This window comes from Adiantum capillus-veneris, chromosome 22 (genome assembly GCF_014529385.1).
Source record: "Adiantum capillus-veneris isolate H3 chromosome 22, ASM1452938v2, whole genome shotgun sequence".
Lineage (NCBI taxonomy): Eukaryota > Viridiplantae > Streptophyta > Polypodiopsida > Polypodiales > Pteridaceae > Adiantum > Adiantum capillus-veneris.
The window spans coordinates 117,602,205-117,620,891 of NC_140952.1; the positions used below are offsets into that span (position 1 = coordinate 117,602,205).

Consider the following 18,687-nt stretch of genomic DNA (forward strand, 5'->3'; position numbering starts at 1 on the left):
TATTTGTTGTTTATTCCATGAAGACGGGGCACCCTTTTAACTTATAGTTAATGATGTTGCTGCCCCTCGATAATGACAAAGTCTCACAACACGACTTGAGATTCTGAGAATCAAATACACTCGCCAACTACAGTGCGCCACAGTGCACACACTTGCAAACCACGTTGCCTGGTGGTACTGCCTCGCCCAATAAACGTTCACTAACCTGGATGGCACTACCAGAGTCTATGCCAAATACGGTTCTTGCCAAGCCAAGACACCATTAAACCACATGCATACATGTGATACCCCACTGGCGGTTGAACCTGGTGCACCATGGATTAGTGGGGGCAAGAAGGGTAATCCATGGTCAACAGCCGGGTTGATGTTTCCATCAGGTTCTTGCCCTCACTAATCCATGGTCAACCAACGCCAGGCTGTTGATTAACCTGATGCATACTCATGCACTCGAACCTGCACATGCCCATTTTGGTGGTTGGTCTTGGTGGTTGGTCTTGCTTGCAAATACATCCAGCCAATGACAATGGGTCGCCATGCTTTGGTTGATTATGGCTTGTCAACCTGCAGTATAGAGTCAGGCCCGCCTGCAAAGTTGAACACAATGCAACAAACACGCACACGCTGCCCAGTACCAGCCCATTTCGGTGCCTGATTGTGCGCTTTCACAAACACACACACACACACACACACAACTCCCAATCCTCTCTCTCTCTCTCTCTCTCTCTCTCTCTCTTCAATCAATTTACGAGAATGGCAGTAGCTCCCCATATTTACTCTTCCGTAGCTTCAACTTCTTGTTCTTCAATAGCTGGCGATGGCGGGCATGACAAAGCATCTGCAGCAGTAGTCCCGCCATGGCTTATCTTATGTACAGACCCACACACGCACCCAAGCCTCAGAAGGCGAGGAGGAAACACCACAAGGAAAGGTATGCAGTACGCGGCCTGCTTATGCCTTAAAGGCTGAGTGGCTCAACTTTTATGCCCGCATTTAGCCTGCATTGTTGCGACTTTCACTGCCAGATCTTTCATAAAGAGTATACTATGCGTAATTGCCATTTTTGTTGTGTTGTCCCTCGTCTTTTGTTGTGGATTACACCCGTACACACACTCAATACATCGCAAACCAGCTGTTCTTGCCTTGCCTAAGTTGGCTTACCCCGAACACACATATTTCAAATCTTCTCCAAAGGCTACTGCCCGCCTTGGTCTGCTCATCCATGAAGGTGCCTACTGTGGAGAACTTGCCCTTAAAGCCGGCCTCAAGCACGACGTCTGTCCACCGCGTTACACTCTTGCAGCCCCAGCTCGCAAAAGAAACTTTCCCTCAAAAAACTTTTTAAAAAAAAAGAAACAAGTGAACTTTGTGGGATTTTGACTCAAAGGAAACTTCTATCCAGCAGGGAGATTATTAGGAGACATAAATGTATCTGTCCACCAAATAGAAACCCAATTTTTCACAAAATTGACATGATGAGCTCTTTTTGAGTTTGTATGATTTGTTACCGTCGCGCTTGGGTTTTATATAATAGACATTTTTTATGAAACTGTGTTTCAAGCATGTGATGAGCCTTGACAATTTTTTTGAGCTTGTTGCTTGCACATCACTAAAAGTTGTGTCGAGATGATTGGCAGATTTTGACATTTGATTCACAAAAGAAAGGTTGGCATGGTAGTAGATTATGAAATTTGGCTATTGAAGAGTCATTTATCATGAGTTGGGGACATCACTTGTGCATTATTTCTCTCATTATATTGCTCTCCTACTGGCGGCATCGTAATTATATTGCACAGAATCTTCTGCAGATCCCTTTGAGCTTCATTTGACTCTCCTCATTTGGAGCAAAAGCTCTACTCATCATTAGGAGTTGAACTTGGGTGGCGACGGAGAAAACTATTCATTGCTCCAACCATCCCAACCGGAGCTGCTGGGTGTCCCACATTTGAAGCCTTATGCATTGGTAAAAACATAGCTGATTCTATCCTCGCCTTTGTTTGATTGTCACTATGCTCGCTCGTAGCTGGCGCCTCCTGCCTTCGCCCCTTGCCTCGATGCCACACGGCTCTTGAGAGCTTCTCTATAATTCACGATTTTGAAAAAAGGCTCTTGAGAGCTTCTAATTCACGATTTTTTTCAAAATTATGCAGACATATTTGGGGGTTGATCAACTCATAACCAATTTGGCAAGAGCTGAAATTTTTTTTAGCTCTCTTTGTTATACTATGAATGTCATATTTGCTATGTAAGAGCAAGGTATGGCCATGGATAGTAGGGGTGATGATCGTGTGATTATTTTGCTTATGCATCCTCTAATGCTTGGCTTGATTGCAAATTCTAATTGCCAAAATAACAAATTCTTCTTCAAAGCATGTGAGATTCATCCTAAGCTTTAGTTGAGAGATTCATTGATGAACTCATGTTTAGTGGAGAGTGTGCGTAAAAATTTGAACTTGGTTTGTTGCATTAGTGTCTGCTTTGAATGCAAGATCACTTCGTACCACTAATCATTGAGCTTATTTGAATGGCCATGGGTGGCATGAAATTTTTGGGGTTGTGGTTGATCATGTAGTTTTAGTGCTTGTTGAATTTCCATATGCTTTAAAGCACTAACAATTGAATCGCTTTTGAAGGGATGTGACAGGAGTGTGATTTCAAATGATCCAAGAAGGAGTCATCATTGCAATATATTGCAAAATGTGGCTAGATTCTTTGGATTAAAAGTTGTATACATGCTAGCTCATAGCTTAGTCAAAATTTAAATTTTTTCATTTTGAGCTAGTGTTTAGCAAATTTTTGGATGTTTCAAGTACAAAATTCTGCTAGTGAGAGCCATTCATTTTCATTTCATCAAGTTGCAATCATCCCTAGCTCATAGATTGCTCTAAATTGTGAGCTAGTTGTTACCCAACTTTTTGGAAAGCTTTAAATTGTAAAATTTGGCTATCGAGAGCCACTTCATTTCATTCAAAAGTTGCATTATTTTCAGCTCTTGACTTGTTTTAAATTCCATATTTCATTGAGCTAGAAAATAATCAACTTTGAATCATGCATGAGAGATGGTAAAAATTGCACTATTTGCTTATGTAGAAGCTCATTTTATTCCCCATGGTTGATATGTATGCATAAATTTGCTATCAAAGAGTATTAGGGTGCATAACCAAAGGCATTTTTTTCCCTTGCGTTTTTTCCCTTTGGCAAATTCAGGTTTGCAAGACCCTAGCTTTAGGTTTTCATTAATGTTTTTTGAGTGCTTTTGGATTTCAATAAAAGGATTTGCAGCTTGTGTTTACACTTAGCTTCAAATCAACTTCCTTTGCAAATAAAAAGATCAACAGGCTTCTCTACACAAAGGGGATGCTTGCTCGAGGATGCACAAAGAGCATGAATAGGTGTAATCCTTCCATGATATTTGCTCTTTTATTCATCTCTTCATTCTCTATGCTTGGCTTACGTAATTTTTTCTAAGCTATGGTTTTTTCATGTTTGAAAGCTAGGCATCCTAAAGTTTCAACACTTTGTGAAAATTAACTCATCAAAAAATTAGATTTTATGTGTGCTAATCATAGGTAATTGTCCTTGACCTTAGGTTAATGTAGGTTCATTTCTCATTAGTCATAGACTCTTAGTGATAGTCTTAATACTCCATTCATTTTTAACATGACCTAGGGCTATGAGTAGGCTTTAGTCCTTTAGTCCAATTTCCATAAGCATCTTATGTTGGAAGCAATAAAAAAGTGCTAAAAAATGAATCAATTGAAGCAACAAAGTGTTAAGAAAAAGTAGAAAAAATGCTACTAGACACATGAAAATCAAAATTTTTATGTTATGTTGTGTCTTTGTGAGGCCTAGCGCCTTAGTGGAACTTGGTAGGCGAGGGGAATCACCTTGGCTCGATTGGTCAAGGCCCTAGACCGATGCCCTAGGCTGATAGGGGTTAGTCCGTCGCCTTGGTAGGCTAGTAGGCTTTTGGAACACCTTCTTGAGGGTTCAAGAAGCCAAGAGTCGCACCTAGACTTGCCTTGGGGTGGTAGCCTTGTGATTGTGTTTTTACTTTTTTCAATGAAATGACAAAGACAAAACTTCTATGAGCTTCAAAAAGCTTGGACAATGTACTAATAGATTAGGAGATTTTTTATAGCCCGTAGACATGATAGACTTGAATGATTTATTAAGATTGTTCACATAATTTTTAGGCTAGTAGGTTTATGAACTTTCATTAGCCTAGGGTCACAATTGATTGCTTGTGTTTCATGCATAAAACTAAAATTTCAAGTGGTTTAATCTTCACAATACTTTAGGTGTTTTTTTTTTGCTTTATGTTGTCTAGTTTTTTACTATGATTGGCCCATGTTTTAGAAGCAAAAAATAACTTTGCATGATTGTTCATTTATGCTTCATGTTTTATGTTCAGTACTTGTTCTTATGTTTTGTAGCTCAACATTTCTTCCATGGACTTGCTTTCTACCATGTCACCGTGTCTTGCTTCACCGGCACACGAGGACGTGCGCCAAATTAGGAAGGGGAAAATGTTAGCAACGGCTAACACAGGCTACACCAAATATGCATCGAGTGGGAGATACGCTATGTATGCCACAACATTTCCACTCATTTTGTATAAGTATTGGGCTCACTTGGAGTTCCAAAGTTGTAATTGGTAGTTTGAGGGCTCAAACTTAAACCCATAGTAGAAGGGATTGTGGTGAAAGCCCTTAAAAGAAAGCCTTGAGGCAAGGAGGCTTCATTCTTGAGTATCCACTCTTGAGGATCCACTTTTGAGGCTTCATTCTTGAGTATCCACTCTTGAGGATCCACTTTTGAGAGCTCCCTCTCTCTAGAGTGTTCACTCTTTGGCCTAGCCTTGAGCTTAATGTCTATGCTTGAGAGGCTAGTGCTAACCATTGTAATTAGAGTAAACTCTTCTTGATTAATCTAATTCTTATTTTCTCATTAGTCTCTTCTTCTCTACATTTCATCTTGTCATGAAGTAGTATTACACTTTCATTATTCTAGATTTGAGAGATGTATGTACTTCTTGCTAGTAACCACTATTATCTCTATAGGAGCAATTAATATTGTGATATTTAACATCACAAATAAGTTTGATTAAGTTTTTTCTTAATCTTGTAATTTGTGTGTGTGCCCTATCCTTTGCAAGTGTGTGTAGATAGGTGTTATGAATCTCTAGCACCATTCACCTCGTGTGTGTAAGCTATTGATGAAGTGCCTTAATTGACATGTGGTAATTAGTGTATGCTTGTCATTAGTGTGCTTGGGGTTTTTAGTCTATGGTAGGTCGGACTTTGGTGGGCTTGATGTGTGTAGGAGATTAATTGATTAGTGATTAGAGTAGGTTTAGAGTTAGTCTTGCAATGGCTAATCTCTACTTACATTGGAGAGGGGATCTCTTGAATCCTCTATTCCATTCATCGAATGCTCGTGCTTCCATGCACTAGCCGGGTTGGCTAATCCACAGATTTCATAATTTTGTGTGGGTTGCGATTAGGTCGTGCTACAATGCCTCCCTACTATAGGGAGGCATTGGAAGCACGAGCATCGAATGAATGGAATAGAGGATTCAAGAGATCATCTCTCCAATGTAAGTAAAGATTAGCCATTGCAAGACTAACTCTAAACATACTCTAATCACTAATCAATTAATCTCCTACACACATCAAGCCCACCGAAGTTCGACTTGCCATAGACTAGGAATCCCAAGCACACTAATGAAAAGCACACACTAATTACCACATGTCAATTAAGGGACTGCATCAATAGCTTACACACACGAGGTGAATGGTGCTAGAGCTTCATAAAACCTATTTACACACACAAGCAAAGGATAGGGCACACACAAATTACAAGATTAAGAAAAAACTTAATCAACCTAATTTGTGATGTTAAATATCGCAAATCAATTTCTCGTAGAGAGATAAGAGTGGTTACTAGCAAGAAGTACATACATCTCTCAAATCTAGAATAATGAAAGTGTAATACTACTTCATGACAAGATGAAATGTAGAGAAGAAGAGACTAATGAGAAAATAAGAATTAGATTAATCAAGAAGAGATTACTCTAATTACAATGGTTAGCACTAGCCTCTCAAGCATAGACATTAAGCTCAAGGCTAGGCCAAAGAGTGAACACTCTAGAGAGAGGGAGCTCTCAAAAGTGGATCCTCAAGAATGGATACTCAAGAATGAAGCCTCCTTGCCTCAAGGCTTCCTTTTAAGGGCTTTCACCACAATCCCTTCTACTATGGGTTTAAGCTTGAGCCCTCAAACTACCAAATACAACTTTGGAACTCCAAGTGAGCCCAAGACTTATACAAAGTGAGTGGAAGTATTGTGACATCCATAGCATATCTCCCGCTCGATGCATATTCGGTGTAGCCTGTGTTAGCCGCTACAAACAGTAACTAGTGTTTGCTCTTTGGGCAAAGCTTTCATTGACATGCTCTAAAATCTAACCTAAATCTAATCTAATCTAACCTTAAATCACCTTAAATCTAGATCTAATCTAATCTTAAACTCAAAATAAAGCTAAATGTAATCTAATCTTAAATCTTGTCTTGATCTTAAATCTAAATCTAATCTAATCTTAAACTCAACATAAACCTTAATCTAATCCAATCTTAAATCCTAATCCTAAATGTAATCTAAGTGAAATCTAACCTAGCTAATGTTAAATCTGGCCCTAATTTTAAATCTAACCTAATCTTAAACTCAACATAAACATAAATCTAATATAATCTTAAGTCGAACCTAATTTGAAATTTAGCATAAATTTTAAATATAAGATAAATGTAATCTAACTTGATCTTAGATCTGAATCTAACCTGATTTTAATTAAATATAATTTTAAATTGAACCTAACCCTAAATTTTAATATAAAATTTCATTTCATATTTTCTCTACTTTTTTATCTATATCTCTCTCTCTCTCTTTGTTTTCGCCCCTTACCTCTCTCTTTTCGTCTTCTCTCTCTCTCTCTCTCTCTCTCTCTCTCTCTCTCTCCCCCCCCCCCCCACCCCCCTCTTTCTCTTTTTTTCTCCTCTCTCTCTCTCTCTCTCTCTCTCTCTCTTTGCTTTATATATACTCTCTCTCTCTCTCATTATCTCTCTTTACTTTATCTCTCTCTCTCTCTCTCTCTCTCTCTCTCTCTCTCTCTCTCAATGTGTGTATGTATGCATTCTTTGTTTATGCATTTGTGTGTATGTGTGTTTTTTGTTTATGCATGTGTGTCCTCTCTCTCTCTCTCTCTCTCTCTCTCTCTCTCTCTCTCTCTCAAAGACACAATGTGTGTGTGTGTGTGTGTGTCTCTGAGAGAGAGAGAGAGTGAGTGAGAGAGAGAGAAAGAGGGTAAGGGAACATGAGAGAGAGGAGAGGGAAGGGGCATACCTGGCTTTCCTTCCTCTCCTTGTGTGTGTGTGTTTGGAAGAAAGGGAGGAGAGGGAAGGAGCATACCTGGCTCTCCTTCCTCTCCTTGTGTGTGTGCATGTGTTTGGAAGAAAGAGAGAGAGAAGGAGAGTGCGTTTACCTCTTTCGCTTAAGCACCAAAACTTAGATTTGAGATCTGAGTTTCTGGTGCTCTCAAATTATTTTTTACCCCGGTTGGCGTCGCTATGAGCATCACTATGCAACAAATAACATAGTGACACTTATAGCAAATCTCATATCGACGATGATAGCGACGCCGTGGATTTTCACTTTTGAGCGTTGCACTAGGAGCGGCGCTAATGTGAGGTACCACTTGTAGTGTTTCTCTTGGTGGATGAGGGAAATCCAAGAATACTGGCCTTCTTCTCTAGAGTTATACCACCTGCCCATTAGTCACCTTGCCCTGCCCCTTGTTCCTCTTGGTTATCCTCTATCCATTACACTCATTTTTAATTCCTCCATTTGCTTGGACAAATCCTCTACAGTTCGCACTCAATTGTGCGTCACAACTGCTACACCTTAGTTCTCATGATTCTCCTCATGAATAGAATCCCTAGGACCCTATGGTTGAGTAGGAACCCTTGCTCCATAGACCGACAATTTTCTTATTGATTTTCTTGCTATTCGCCTTTGCAGTCGCGACTGCAGCATTATAGTTATTTGCAATCTCAAAATCTACCTTTTTCCTCACTTTAGGATGTAGGCATGCCATGAATTTGTCCAACTTAAAGTAGTCACCATTATCGAACTGCATGGCTGTCGCTAACCATGCCCAAAAAACTTCAAAACAATCTAAAAACAAACCAAATTCTTCACCTACATCTTGTTTGAGCGCCTTAAGTCATCTTGATTGGAGAAGGTTTTTTTTTCAAAAGTCATGTAGGAAATGCGCCGCCCATAGAGCCGGCCCAGTAAAGCTTGGCTCACCTTCCAATGCTTCATACCACACCTTCACTTTACCATGCATTACAAACGGGAAAGTCTGTATCTTGCTGTCCTCATTCGGCATTTGCAGTGACAACATATAGGGCTTGAAATCCGCAATTCACTCCTTTGGACTCTCTTCACATGTGAAAATCAGACCATATCTCTGAGACGCCATCTTTACCAATGCAAAAACCTACTCTTCTTCACCAAATAAAGAGCAAACACACCCAAAACACAAAATGTGCACCTCTCTACAACCCAGGGTAAACACAACACCCCAATCCACTAGAAATCACCTTCAAAATCCACACAATCTCACTTGTACCCGTTCATTTCAATGCACAAATGCATACATATACTTCACGGGAAGCTCCAACACATACTACACATTCAACACCTCTATTCCACATTCCTACCACATGCAAACCAATATATATACATCCAATGGAAAAATTGGAAGCATCAACATCTCTCTCTCTCTCTCTCTCTCTCTCTCTCTCTCTCTCTCTCTCTCTCTCTCTCTCTCTCTCTCTCTCTCTCTCTGCATACACGGGCCTCGGTTCAGGGTTGCACTCAACCACACTACAACCGACAACGAGGGAAAAGTACAAGAGCAAAAGAATGGAGGGGGAGCGGGGCATCTACACAAAGATGGGGGAGAATGGTGGAATTATCCTTGCAAAAGCTTTCAAATCTGCCATGGCTCACACAAAGAAAAGCTTCTCGTGACATGCTGCAAAACTCTCTTGGCAAAAATCCTCTACAAAACTTTTGAAAGACCTCTTATATGGAGGTTTCATTTACCAAAAAACAAAAGAAGGTAGTCCTTTTTCACTCGTAGAATCCTAGGACCTCTTTGTTTCGGAATTGGAATCCATGTGACCCCCATTTAGCACTTTGGATAGGATGCCAACACCTTAGCACATTCTCTCTCTCTTCACTACTTGAGAGTCCCTCACTTCAGCCCATTTTGGTTGTCACGGCGCTGTGACAACCCTTTTGTTTCACATTCTCTTCAATATAAAATCATTGGTTGTTTTGAAGGCCTGCGGGAACAGCCCCTCATCAGACAACCACATCATCATCCGCGTCGCGTACCACCACCAACAAGAGGGCCGCCAACGCTGCCAAAAATCACCACCTGCAACTCACAACAACACCCAAAACCAATGCACGCTTGTACACAGTGCCCAAGGTGTTGATGCCATAGCTCATGAGCTCTTGGAGCTCCAAGGGGAGCCTTATTCCCTTGTGATGCCTTCAAATGATGGCATGCATTTTCCTATATACATCTCTATCGTCCTAGCTCCTTGCGCATGGGGGATAAGGGTAGTGCCATGTGGCACTGCCACAGAGCACTAGGACCCAACCTATGTGAAAACGCCCCCAACTTCATATAATTTTTAAAAGTAAACCCTTTTTTGGGTCCTCCTTCCAAGCATTCCCATCTTCTCCCTATGTATCAAGTTTTCCAGCCCTCAAGCCACACTTGTAGACATGGTTCTCAATTGTCATCAATATTGACCCCGCCTCAGTTTTATCTTCTTGGGCCCACCTTTCAAGGCCTCAAAAAATTTAAAAAATTTTACGGCATTGCATTGCCAGATGCTGGGCCAAACTTCATCGGGTGGGCCATAACTCATCACTTTTGGCTGACACCTCTCATGATGAGCACTAGTCTCATAAACCTTGCCAAGCTAATAGTTGATGGCATGTTTTCCAAAGCAGGAAAGTTTCCCCATAACTAGCCCCAGTCAATCTCCCAACTCTCCATAAATTTCTTTGTGGAGCTTTGATTGACAATCCGAGAAGATCAACATGCTCCACAATTTGATCTCTTCAATCCTATCTATTGACATCATCTCTGGCCAACTACCCTTAAATGCCTTGCATCTTGGGGTTTTGTAGAGCCTTCTAACTTTGAACTTCAATATCTTTCACATCGTGGATCTGTTTGAGGAGCCGTATGGAATAACTTCTAGAATGCTTTAAACACTACATTTTTGGGCACTAGCACAACGGACACTTGGACTTGCTATCCCAATTGAACTTGTTTGGAGCCTTCTTGGCCAAAGTAAACCCTTTTTTGGGTCCTCCTTCCAAGCCTTTCCATCTTCTTCTCAGTTATCAAGTTTTCGAACCCTCAAGATACACCTGCAGACATGATTCACGGTTGCCATCCATACCGCCCCCACCATAGTTTGATCTTCGTGGGCCCGCCTTTCAAGGCCTCAAAAAATTGCAAAACTATCTGGCAAGACGTTGGACAAAACTTCATTGGGCCATAACTCATTGATGGGGCATCCAACAGACGAGAAGTCATTTCGTTCCAGTAGGTCAGATGGACATTTGGTTCAATTTTGAAAAAATATATCTTGCGAAACCTGCAGACTGCCTTTAAATTGGCATGGAGAGCTTAGTTTTTAGTACCGATAGTTTTGTCTACTACCACACTGTAATACATATGTATTATATGGAGTAGTGTAAGCTCTCCGTCACCATCTCCATAAGATCTTCTCTCTCATTCATGGAGAGAAGAAGAAGAACACTCTCTCTCTCTACTTGCTTACTATCTTCTCTTCTCTTTTCAAGGTGTGCACATTCTCCAATGACTAAACCTCTATGTCACTCTTATCACTGCATCTTGTGAAAAATCAAGAAGCCTTTTGACAATTAATAATCACTCCTAGAGCAGAGTAAGAAGCTCTAAACTTGGTGGTTGCTTTTTTGTATACAAGGACATATATCACTTTTTTGATGGTGTATGAGGATTCTCCATGTTTGTTTCATCATGTTTAGCATGGTGATCTATGTACACACTGTGTTTATGATCACATACGTACATAAAAAACATTTTTTGTTTCATGTCATGTAGACAATAGGAACACTGTTTTGGTCATATCTCTTAAACCGCTATGAATTAGGTCAAACCTTTTAAACCAAAGATAAATATTTTTTCTCTTGGGTGTCATGTGAAATTCCCCACGAGAAAAAAATTATAGTCAAAATACAACTTGCTGTCCATTGTACTTACTCAAGATTTTGGACCCTAGGCACCTGGAGAACCACCATATTGAATCATCGAATGAACAAACCCACTTGGCCAAATTAAAATCTTGGTTAAAAGTGTTGATACATGTATTTAGTTTTGTGAGATCACTTGGTGAGTACATGATATTAATCATTTCATGCTTGGAATTACCCACGTATATAGGGGTGCTACCTAGGGGAAGTATCATACGATGTCATGAGTTTGGTCGAGCGGTTCATATATGCTTTATGGTTTATTTTGGTGAGAATTATGGTTAGCCAACTTGGTCCATACGGGCAAATATGAATAAGGTGGCTTCCTTTTTGTACTACCGTTTGTTGCATGAATCTCATATTGGCAAAGTGATGTGATAAGGTGTTAGTCTATACTATGGTTCTGATATTGATGTATTGGTTTCAGGTCAAATCATTTTCAATAAGGCTTGTGGTCATGGCTCTTCCATTTCTAGAATGGGCATCAACACTTGTTACTAGGCGTCGTCAATGGTACTAACTAATACCCTTGTATCTTTAATTTCAAGTTTTTTTATATCAATCATTTTGTTTCCCTTGTGATGAATTTTTATGTCTCTTTCGTGGATTAACACTTCTTGTTTAGGGATGTTTTGTTTCTTTAGCTTGATCAGAGCTTGTCTCTGTGAGCCATTTGCACATTTTAATCTCTAATTTTGACATCATGATGCAGATATGTCAACCATATTTGTTTCAATTTATTGCTGGTCTTTAGTCTAGCCTTGCAAGCTTACAATAGAGCCTCTCAAGGTTCTAAAACTTTTTTCACTAAGATTGAACACCTCAATGATATTTTGGAAGACACTGCTTCTTCCACTTCCTCCTTGTTTTCCCTTTCATGTTCAAGATACTCCCTTGTTTGTTGCAGTTGTGTTTCCAAGGTAGTCTTTTCTTTGAGTCTCTTTGCTTTCATCTTTTTTTTTCTTTTAATGATTTTCTTTGAGTCCTCACTCTCAAACCGGTCAAATTTTGTTTGAGCTAATAGTTTTTCCTTGTCCTTGACCAGAATGTTTTTTGCCAGCTTCTTGAGCTTGTGCTCTAGTCACCACATTGATTGGAATTGTTGATTTAGTTTCTGGTATACTTGAGCATGGAAAAATTTCAATGACATTCATTGTCACTTTTCCCTTGTTTTTAGGATTCTTTGGATAGTTTGGAAGTAGGTGATCTATCCCACAACCATAACAAAATCCAAAAAAAAAAAAATCACTCACCCTCGTGTGGATAAACACTTTCCTAATGATTACCTCCACAATCATAGCAAGTAACTTCTTGTTGGGATGCCTTTTGAGCCCCCATTGGCTAGGAGGATAAATTATAGGTTTGTAATTTTGATTTTCTATGAACATGAGTGTATTTTCATCCATCATCTAGTGGTTCTTCATTGGTTTTGCAATGTAAGATGGCTTTGTAGCTTCAGTTGTGCTAACCCAAGAAGGATACTCTCGTTGGTATATGCAATATCCTCTAGAGAGAGAATAAGAGTTTGCAATTTCTCTTGAGAAATGGTGGTTCCAAGGGAATGGGAGAGGAAAAGACATGAAATGAGTGAGAAAGATAGGTAGAAATGGAATCAGGGAAGAAGAGAATAAGAGAGAAAGAGAGATATCAAGAGAGAGAGTAAAAGAGGAAGAAATTACAAAGTGCTAAGGGAGGAGGCACCAAGGGAATGGAGGAGGAAGAGAGGAAGAGACAATCATTGTAGAGAAAGAGTGTGTGAGTGTGTGTGTGTGTGTGTGTGTGTGTGTGTGTGTGTGTGAGAGAGAGAGAGAGAGAGAGAGAGAGAGAGAGAGAGAGAGATAGATAGATAGATAGTTCTATTATCGTCCTGGGAGGTCAAATATGACCTATGGGACCAAATGAACATGTCACGGGGTGTGAGTGGAGTACATAAGTGACTCTCGATGCTCAAAAATGGCTGAAATGAGCGTCGCAATAGAGAGTCCACATCGTGGTTGGGAGAGGAAGGTATGTAGGGAGAGATCATGGCTGAATATATGGGGAAAAGAGGACCTAATGTGGTCAAAAGCTGAGCACTCGAGTAGCGTGTGGTACTCACTCTCTCGCACTTGACGAGGGCATAAGGTGCAAAGTCGATGACACTCCTCGCCAGTGTCCCAACGTCCTGTCTCGCAGCGTAGAGAATGGGAGCTAAGACGAATGGAGGCAATGGTGCGGATCGCACTCAACGGGATGGGCTCAAGGATGTAGGAATGGGTTCGGTTACCTCGTTCCGAGAAGAAGAGAGATTTGTAGTTTGGGGCAACGTGTGTGGTGTAATGGCTGAAGCGAGAACCTCCGGATTTCTCCCAAGCCGTGATACATTGGCGTTGTAAGAAGGCCTCATTGACTTGGGAGTCGATCGACGCATCCTTGACCAAGTGACATGCATCCCATCTTCCAAACCATTTCTTGATATCAAGCATCCACCCCGAACTTAGTATTTTGCTCTTGCATGTCTTTTGAACCATTTGACTTGCTTCATATGCGATTCTAGGAAGTCGATGCAAAGGGCTACGTTGTGTCTTACGCATGTACTCCACAACCCTTTGCATGCCCAAGACCTCAATGGGAAGCAATCCGGACTCAAGAAGTAAGAGCATGTAGGGTGTTTGTGTCTTGACTTGGAGAAAGTTGGTGAGAAAACGCTTTTGGACATTCTCAAACTCTTTCCAAGTAGACTTCCCGATGCTTCCACCCCACACCTCCACTCCATAAAGAAGCACCGGTGTCACCAATGTGTCAAAGAGGTACTTTTTGAGAGCCCAACACTTGATCTCTCTTGCATTGCACATGTTCTCAAATGCATAATAGGCCCTCTTTCCGGCTTCCAAGCGACGCATTGCACAATCCTTCCATTTATGATTGGATGGAACCTCAAGGCCAAGGTACTTGAAGTGATCTACCACTTCAAGTTTCTCATTGTTATATACAATGCATGGATTTTCATCATTGAGGGTCTTTACAAGCATAACCTTGGTTTTGGATCCATTCACGATCAGCCCGCTATGTAGGCAAAAGCGTTCCAAGACACTCATAAGCTTTTGTGCATCTTCTAAGGTATGTGCCAAGAGCACTACATCATCGGCATAAAGCAAAAGCATGATCACCGCATTTCCAATCTTAACCTCTTCTATGCCTTCTTGCTGCATAAAGTCAAGAACCATGCATTCCAATTCATCAATGAGTAGCCCAAAGAGGGTTGGGGAAAGTGGGCATCCTTGTTTGACACCAATAGTGCTTGCAAAAAATTCTGAAATTCCATCTCCCATACGTAATCGACATATCACTTTTTGGTAGATGCGAAAGACTGCATGCATAAATTCTCTCGGCACTTGAAGGCTTTGCATACGTCTCCAAAGATTTCCTCGCGGTACCATGTCAAAAGCTTTCTTGAAATCCACAAAGCAACAATACAACTTTTTTCCTTTCAATCGAGACGCTTCCATAAGAACTCGAAGAGTGACAAGGTGATCAATAGTGCTATGATGCTTTCGAAAACCTGCTTGGCCAAGTGCACGTTTGCCATTCTTTTCAGCCCATTCACTTATCTTCATCTCCATGATACATCCAAATAACTTTGACATTAAAGAACCAACCATTATAGTGCGATAGTTGTTCACATTGTTTACATCTCCTCCTTTGTGCAAAGGTTTGATCCAATTTGCACTCCAATCATGAGGCATGCCATACTGAAGTGCAAGGTTAAACATATCGCATATCCAATATCGTGTTTTCTTGCTTGTCCATTTAATCATTTCAGCCTTGACACCTTGAAGGTCACCTGCCTTGCGAGTAGCAAGTTTCTCAAGCGCATGGCATACATCTTCAATGGTAAAGAAGGGAGACATAAACGGAAGGGAGCTACAACACTCCATCTTATCAACATTGGGTTGCTCATAGAGATTCTTACAATGCATATACATATCCTCAAGAGTCAAGTCACCAAAGCTCTCAACGCGCTTGCCTTTGAGATTTTGCCAAAACTTGCCACATGCATGTGCTTTCTCTTGTGCTAAAAGAAGTTGTTTTTCGACTTCCCACCTTCTCCTCTTCTTTTGAACAAGTGCTTTGTATGTGTGTGAACATTCCAAGTAAACTTCCTTGTCTTTGATTGCATCCAATCTTAGCAAGTGTTTTCGGGCTTGACTACATTCCATGTCAAACCATTTCTTCTTGGTGCCACCCTTCTTAGACCTTTTGCAAGACATGTGTTTCACAGAAAAGCATTCCTTCGCACAAGAGAAAATTACTTCTTTGAAAACTTTCCACTTGCATTCTAATGTTGGGCTCTCTTGATGCTCTATCATGCTTAACATTTGGTCCACCATATCAGCATATATAAGTGCTCGTTTGAAGTCTAGACGTAGGTACAAATGATTCACATCATGATTGGAGGCTACATGCTCGGGCCGTTTACCACACTTGAGGTCAATACATAACATCCTATGATCCGATTCCGGATTCCATTCACCAAGTGTAAAGCTTTGTATGCATTCTAGAGTGGCTTCCGAGAACAACATATAGTCAATCACGCTAGCACCGTTGTGCTTTCTACATGTAAAGTCATTGGTGCCTTGCCATAGAGATACACCATTTGCAATGAGCATTCCGGTACTATTGCACATATGTAGAAGTGACTTTCCATAGTGATCCACTTCTTTTGCATCATTAGAACTTCGATTATACATGAATGAGTCATTCATTCTTCTTGAGACATGTGGCATGTCTACTTGTTGTGTGTCGTGTTGTAGCATATTTGTGCAAGCATTCATGTCTCCAAAAACAATGACTTCACCTTGATCCTTGTAATGAGCAATGTCTTCCTCTAGTTCAACAAAGGGCTGATCTCTATCCATATTCAAGCAAGCATAAAAGTTGGAGTCATAGTGAGGAATGTAGCAACCGGCCACAAACATGACTTGACCATTTGGTGGACTGATTTTCAGCCATAAGTAGCGTTTATACTTATCTTCTTTGACAATGGAAACATCTTTCAAACCCTTTTTAGTCATACATGCTACGCCTCCTTGGCCTCTTCGTTGCTTTGCATTTTTGGCCCACATCAAAGAATGCACATCGTATTTGTCAAATCCAAGAATTCGTTGCGCATCATGCTCCCATGTTTCGACAAGAAGTATCACATCGGAGTCATTGGTAAGCTCATCAATGCCAATTCCCGCATTCCATGGATACCCGTTACAATTCCAAAAGCTTATTCGCAAGCGTGAGTTGGTCTCATAGATCATGTGTCCCTATTTGTTGGGTGGACTTGCATCCTCCTTAAGTGGCTTTTCTTCTTGAGGTGATACCTTAAACTTCTTGCTTCTTTCCTCATATGCTTTGCGACGTACATTTTGTTGCATAATAGTGCGATCCTCATATACATTACAACCTGTTCCTTTGAGGTAGATCCAACCATTGTCAAGGATGATCTTTCTCTTTACCTCATCAGCCATCGTACATACAATAGGTCTTTCTCCCGAGCGAGTGGCTCCTTGTTTTCCAACTCGATGTGCACCATAAGCCATGATTCCTGACATGCCAAAGTGTGTAGCAAAAAACTCTTCAATAGCAACTGCAAGAGATTGGGGTGTTTCCATGCTTTCCTCCTTGATTCCACGAATGACGATGTTCTTTGAGCGTTTTTGTCGTTCGTGCAATTCTTGAGTGTCCACATTCTCTACATTCTTTGCTTGGACAACGGCTTGCGTGATAGGAGATGTAGAAACCACATTATCCTTACATATATCAGCCCATGATTTGGATGCATTTCTCATCTCACATACATCATGTCGTATTGTATCTATTGTTTCCTCTTTCAATACATGATCACTCTCAACTTTGCTCAAGCGCTCTTTCAATACATTCATGTCAACAAGAGAGCGTTTACATTCTTGAACTTCATTCTCAAGATGCATCAAGCGTGTTGTTTGCATTTCAAGAACCTTCTTGAGGTGCTCATTCTCCACAACGAGAACTCTTAAAGTACCATTCTCCATTGCAAGTGCGCGCAACTCTTCACCTTGTTTGTTGACGGTTTCTTGTAACGAGATCAAGTAAGCCATGATCATTGCTTCCGTTGTTGTAGATGATGTGGTTGGATTAGCATCCAAATTCCTTGGAGATTTTGCATCATTCTCCATGGCGAGTGTGGATTTTCCACCCTTGCGAGTTTTGTCTGACATTGCCTTCAAGTCGGCAACAAAAACGCAAAGTTTTGACAGTTTTTTCAGTTCTGAGATGCTGTTACAGAAAAGCCTTCCATCACACAGAAAAATTCTGTCTTTACATCAATGCGTAGAGGGATTCGTGCTCTTCGATTGAGGCTATAGATCACCTAAATCGGAGTTCGGATGAGCAAGTTATGGTCAAAAGAGTGAACTGCTGTCTACTAGGTCAAAAAACGGCTGAGAGAGAGAGAGAGAGAGAGAGAGAGAGAGAGAGAGAGAGAGAGAGAGGAGAGAATGAGTGCATAGAGAGAGTGAGTGAGAGAGAGAGAGAGAGAGAGAGAGAGAGAGAGAGAGAGAGAGAGAGAGAGTGCACAGAGAGAGGGGTAGAGTGAGAGAGATAAGGAGAGGGTCTATATATATATATATATATATATATATATATATATATATATATATATATATATATAGAGAGAGAGAGAGAGAGAGAGAGAGAGAGAGAGTGAGTAGAAACAAAGAGAGAGAGGGGGGTAGAGTATTTGTAGATTGAGAGTGCATAGAGAGAGAGTTAGAGATATGGAGAGGGTGTGGAGAGAGAGAGAGAGAGAGAGAGAGAGAGAAAGAGTTCTCATGATGTATCCAATTGATAACTATGAAGTGCTAAATATAGTGATCATTGCCATGATGTATCATAGGGGAACCTTGTAGACGTATCCAACAAGAGACCTAGGTACTATGCCATTAAAAATGATATCTTTGTAAAAGCCTCAAATTTTGATTAAGGGGGAGATTATTGGGGTAAGCTCAACCAGTGGCTCATAAAAGTAACCCCTCTAGAAATAGAGAAACGATGAGTGTAGATGGCTGAGACAGTCTCACTGGGTGGGAACCGCCTCCTATGAGATGAACAATGGAGCAGTTAGTAATTAACAAGGTAGTTACCATAGTAAATAGGACCCATTACAATGTAATCAGGTTGGCATTAATCGGCTGGCATTTGTCGGCTATACATCTGCTCAGCTTTTGATTCATAATTCTTAACTCCTGAGCTGTTCTTGAGCCACATCATCTTTATTTGTAATATTTCATC

General features: G+C 40.6%; 1 protein-coding gene across 1 annotated transcript; it reads left to right on the top strand.

Annotated features, from left to right (window-relative positions):
• The first annotated feature begins 362 nt into the window (after positions 1-362).
• Positions 363-4,811, top strand: LOC147430095 (uncharacterized). The gene is made up of 2 exons (XM_086495444.1): positions 363-928; positions 1,806-4,811. The coding sequence occupies exons 1-2, from the start codon at positions 751-753 to the stop codon at positions 1,862-1,864; spliced, it is 237 nt and encodes a 78-aa protein (XP_086351570.1). The 5' UTR covers positions 363-750; the 3' UTR covers positions 1,865-4,811.
• Positions 4,812-18,687: the final 13,876 nt, after the last annotated feature.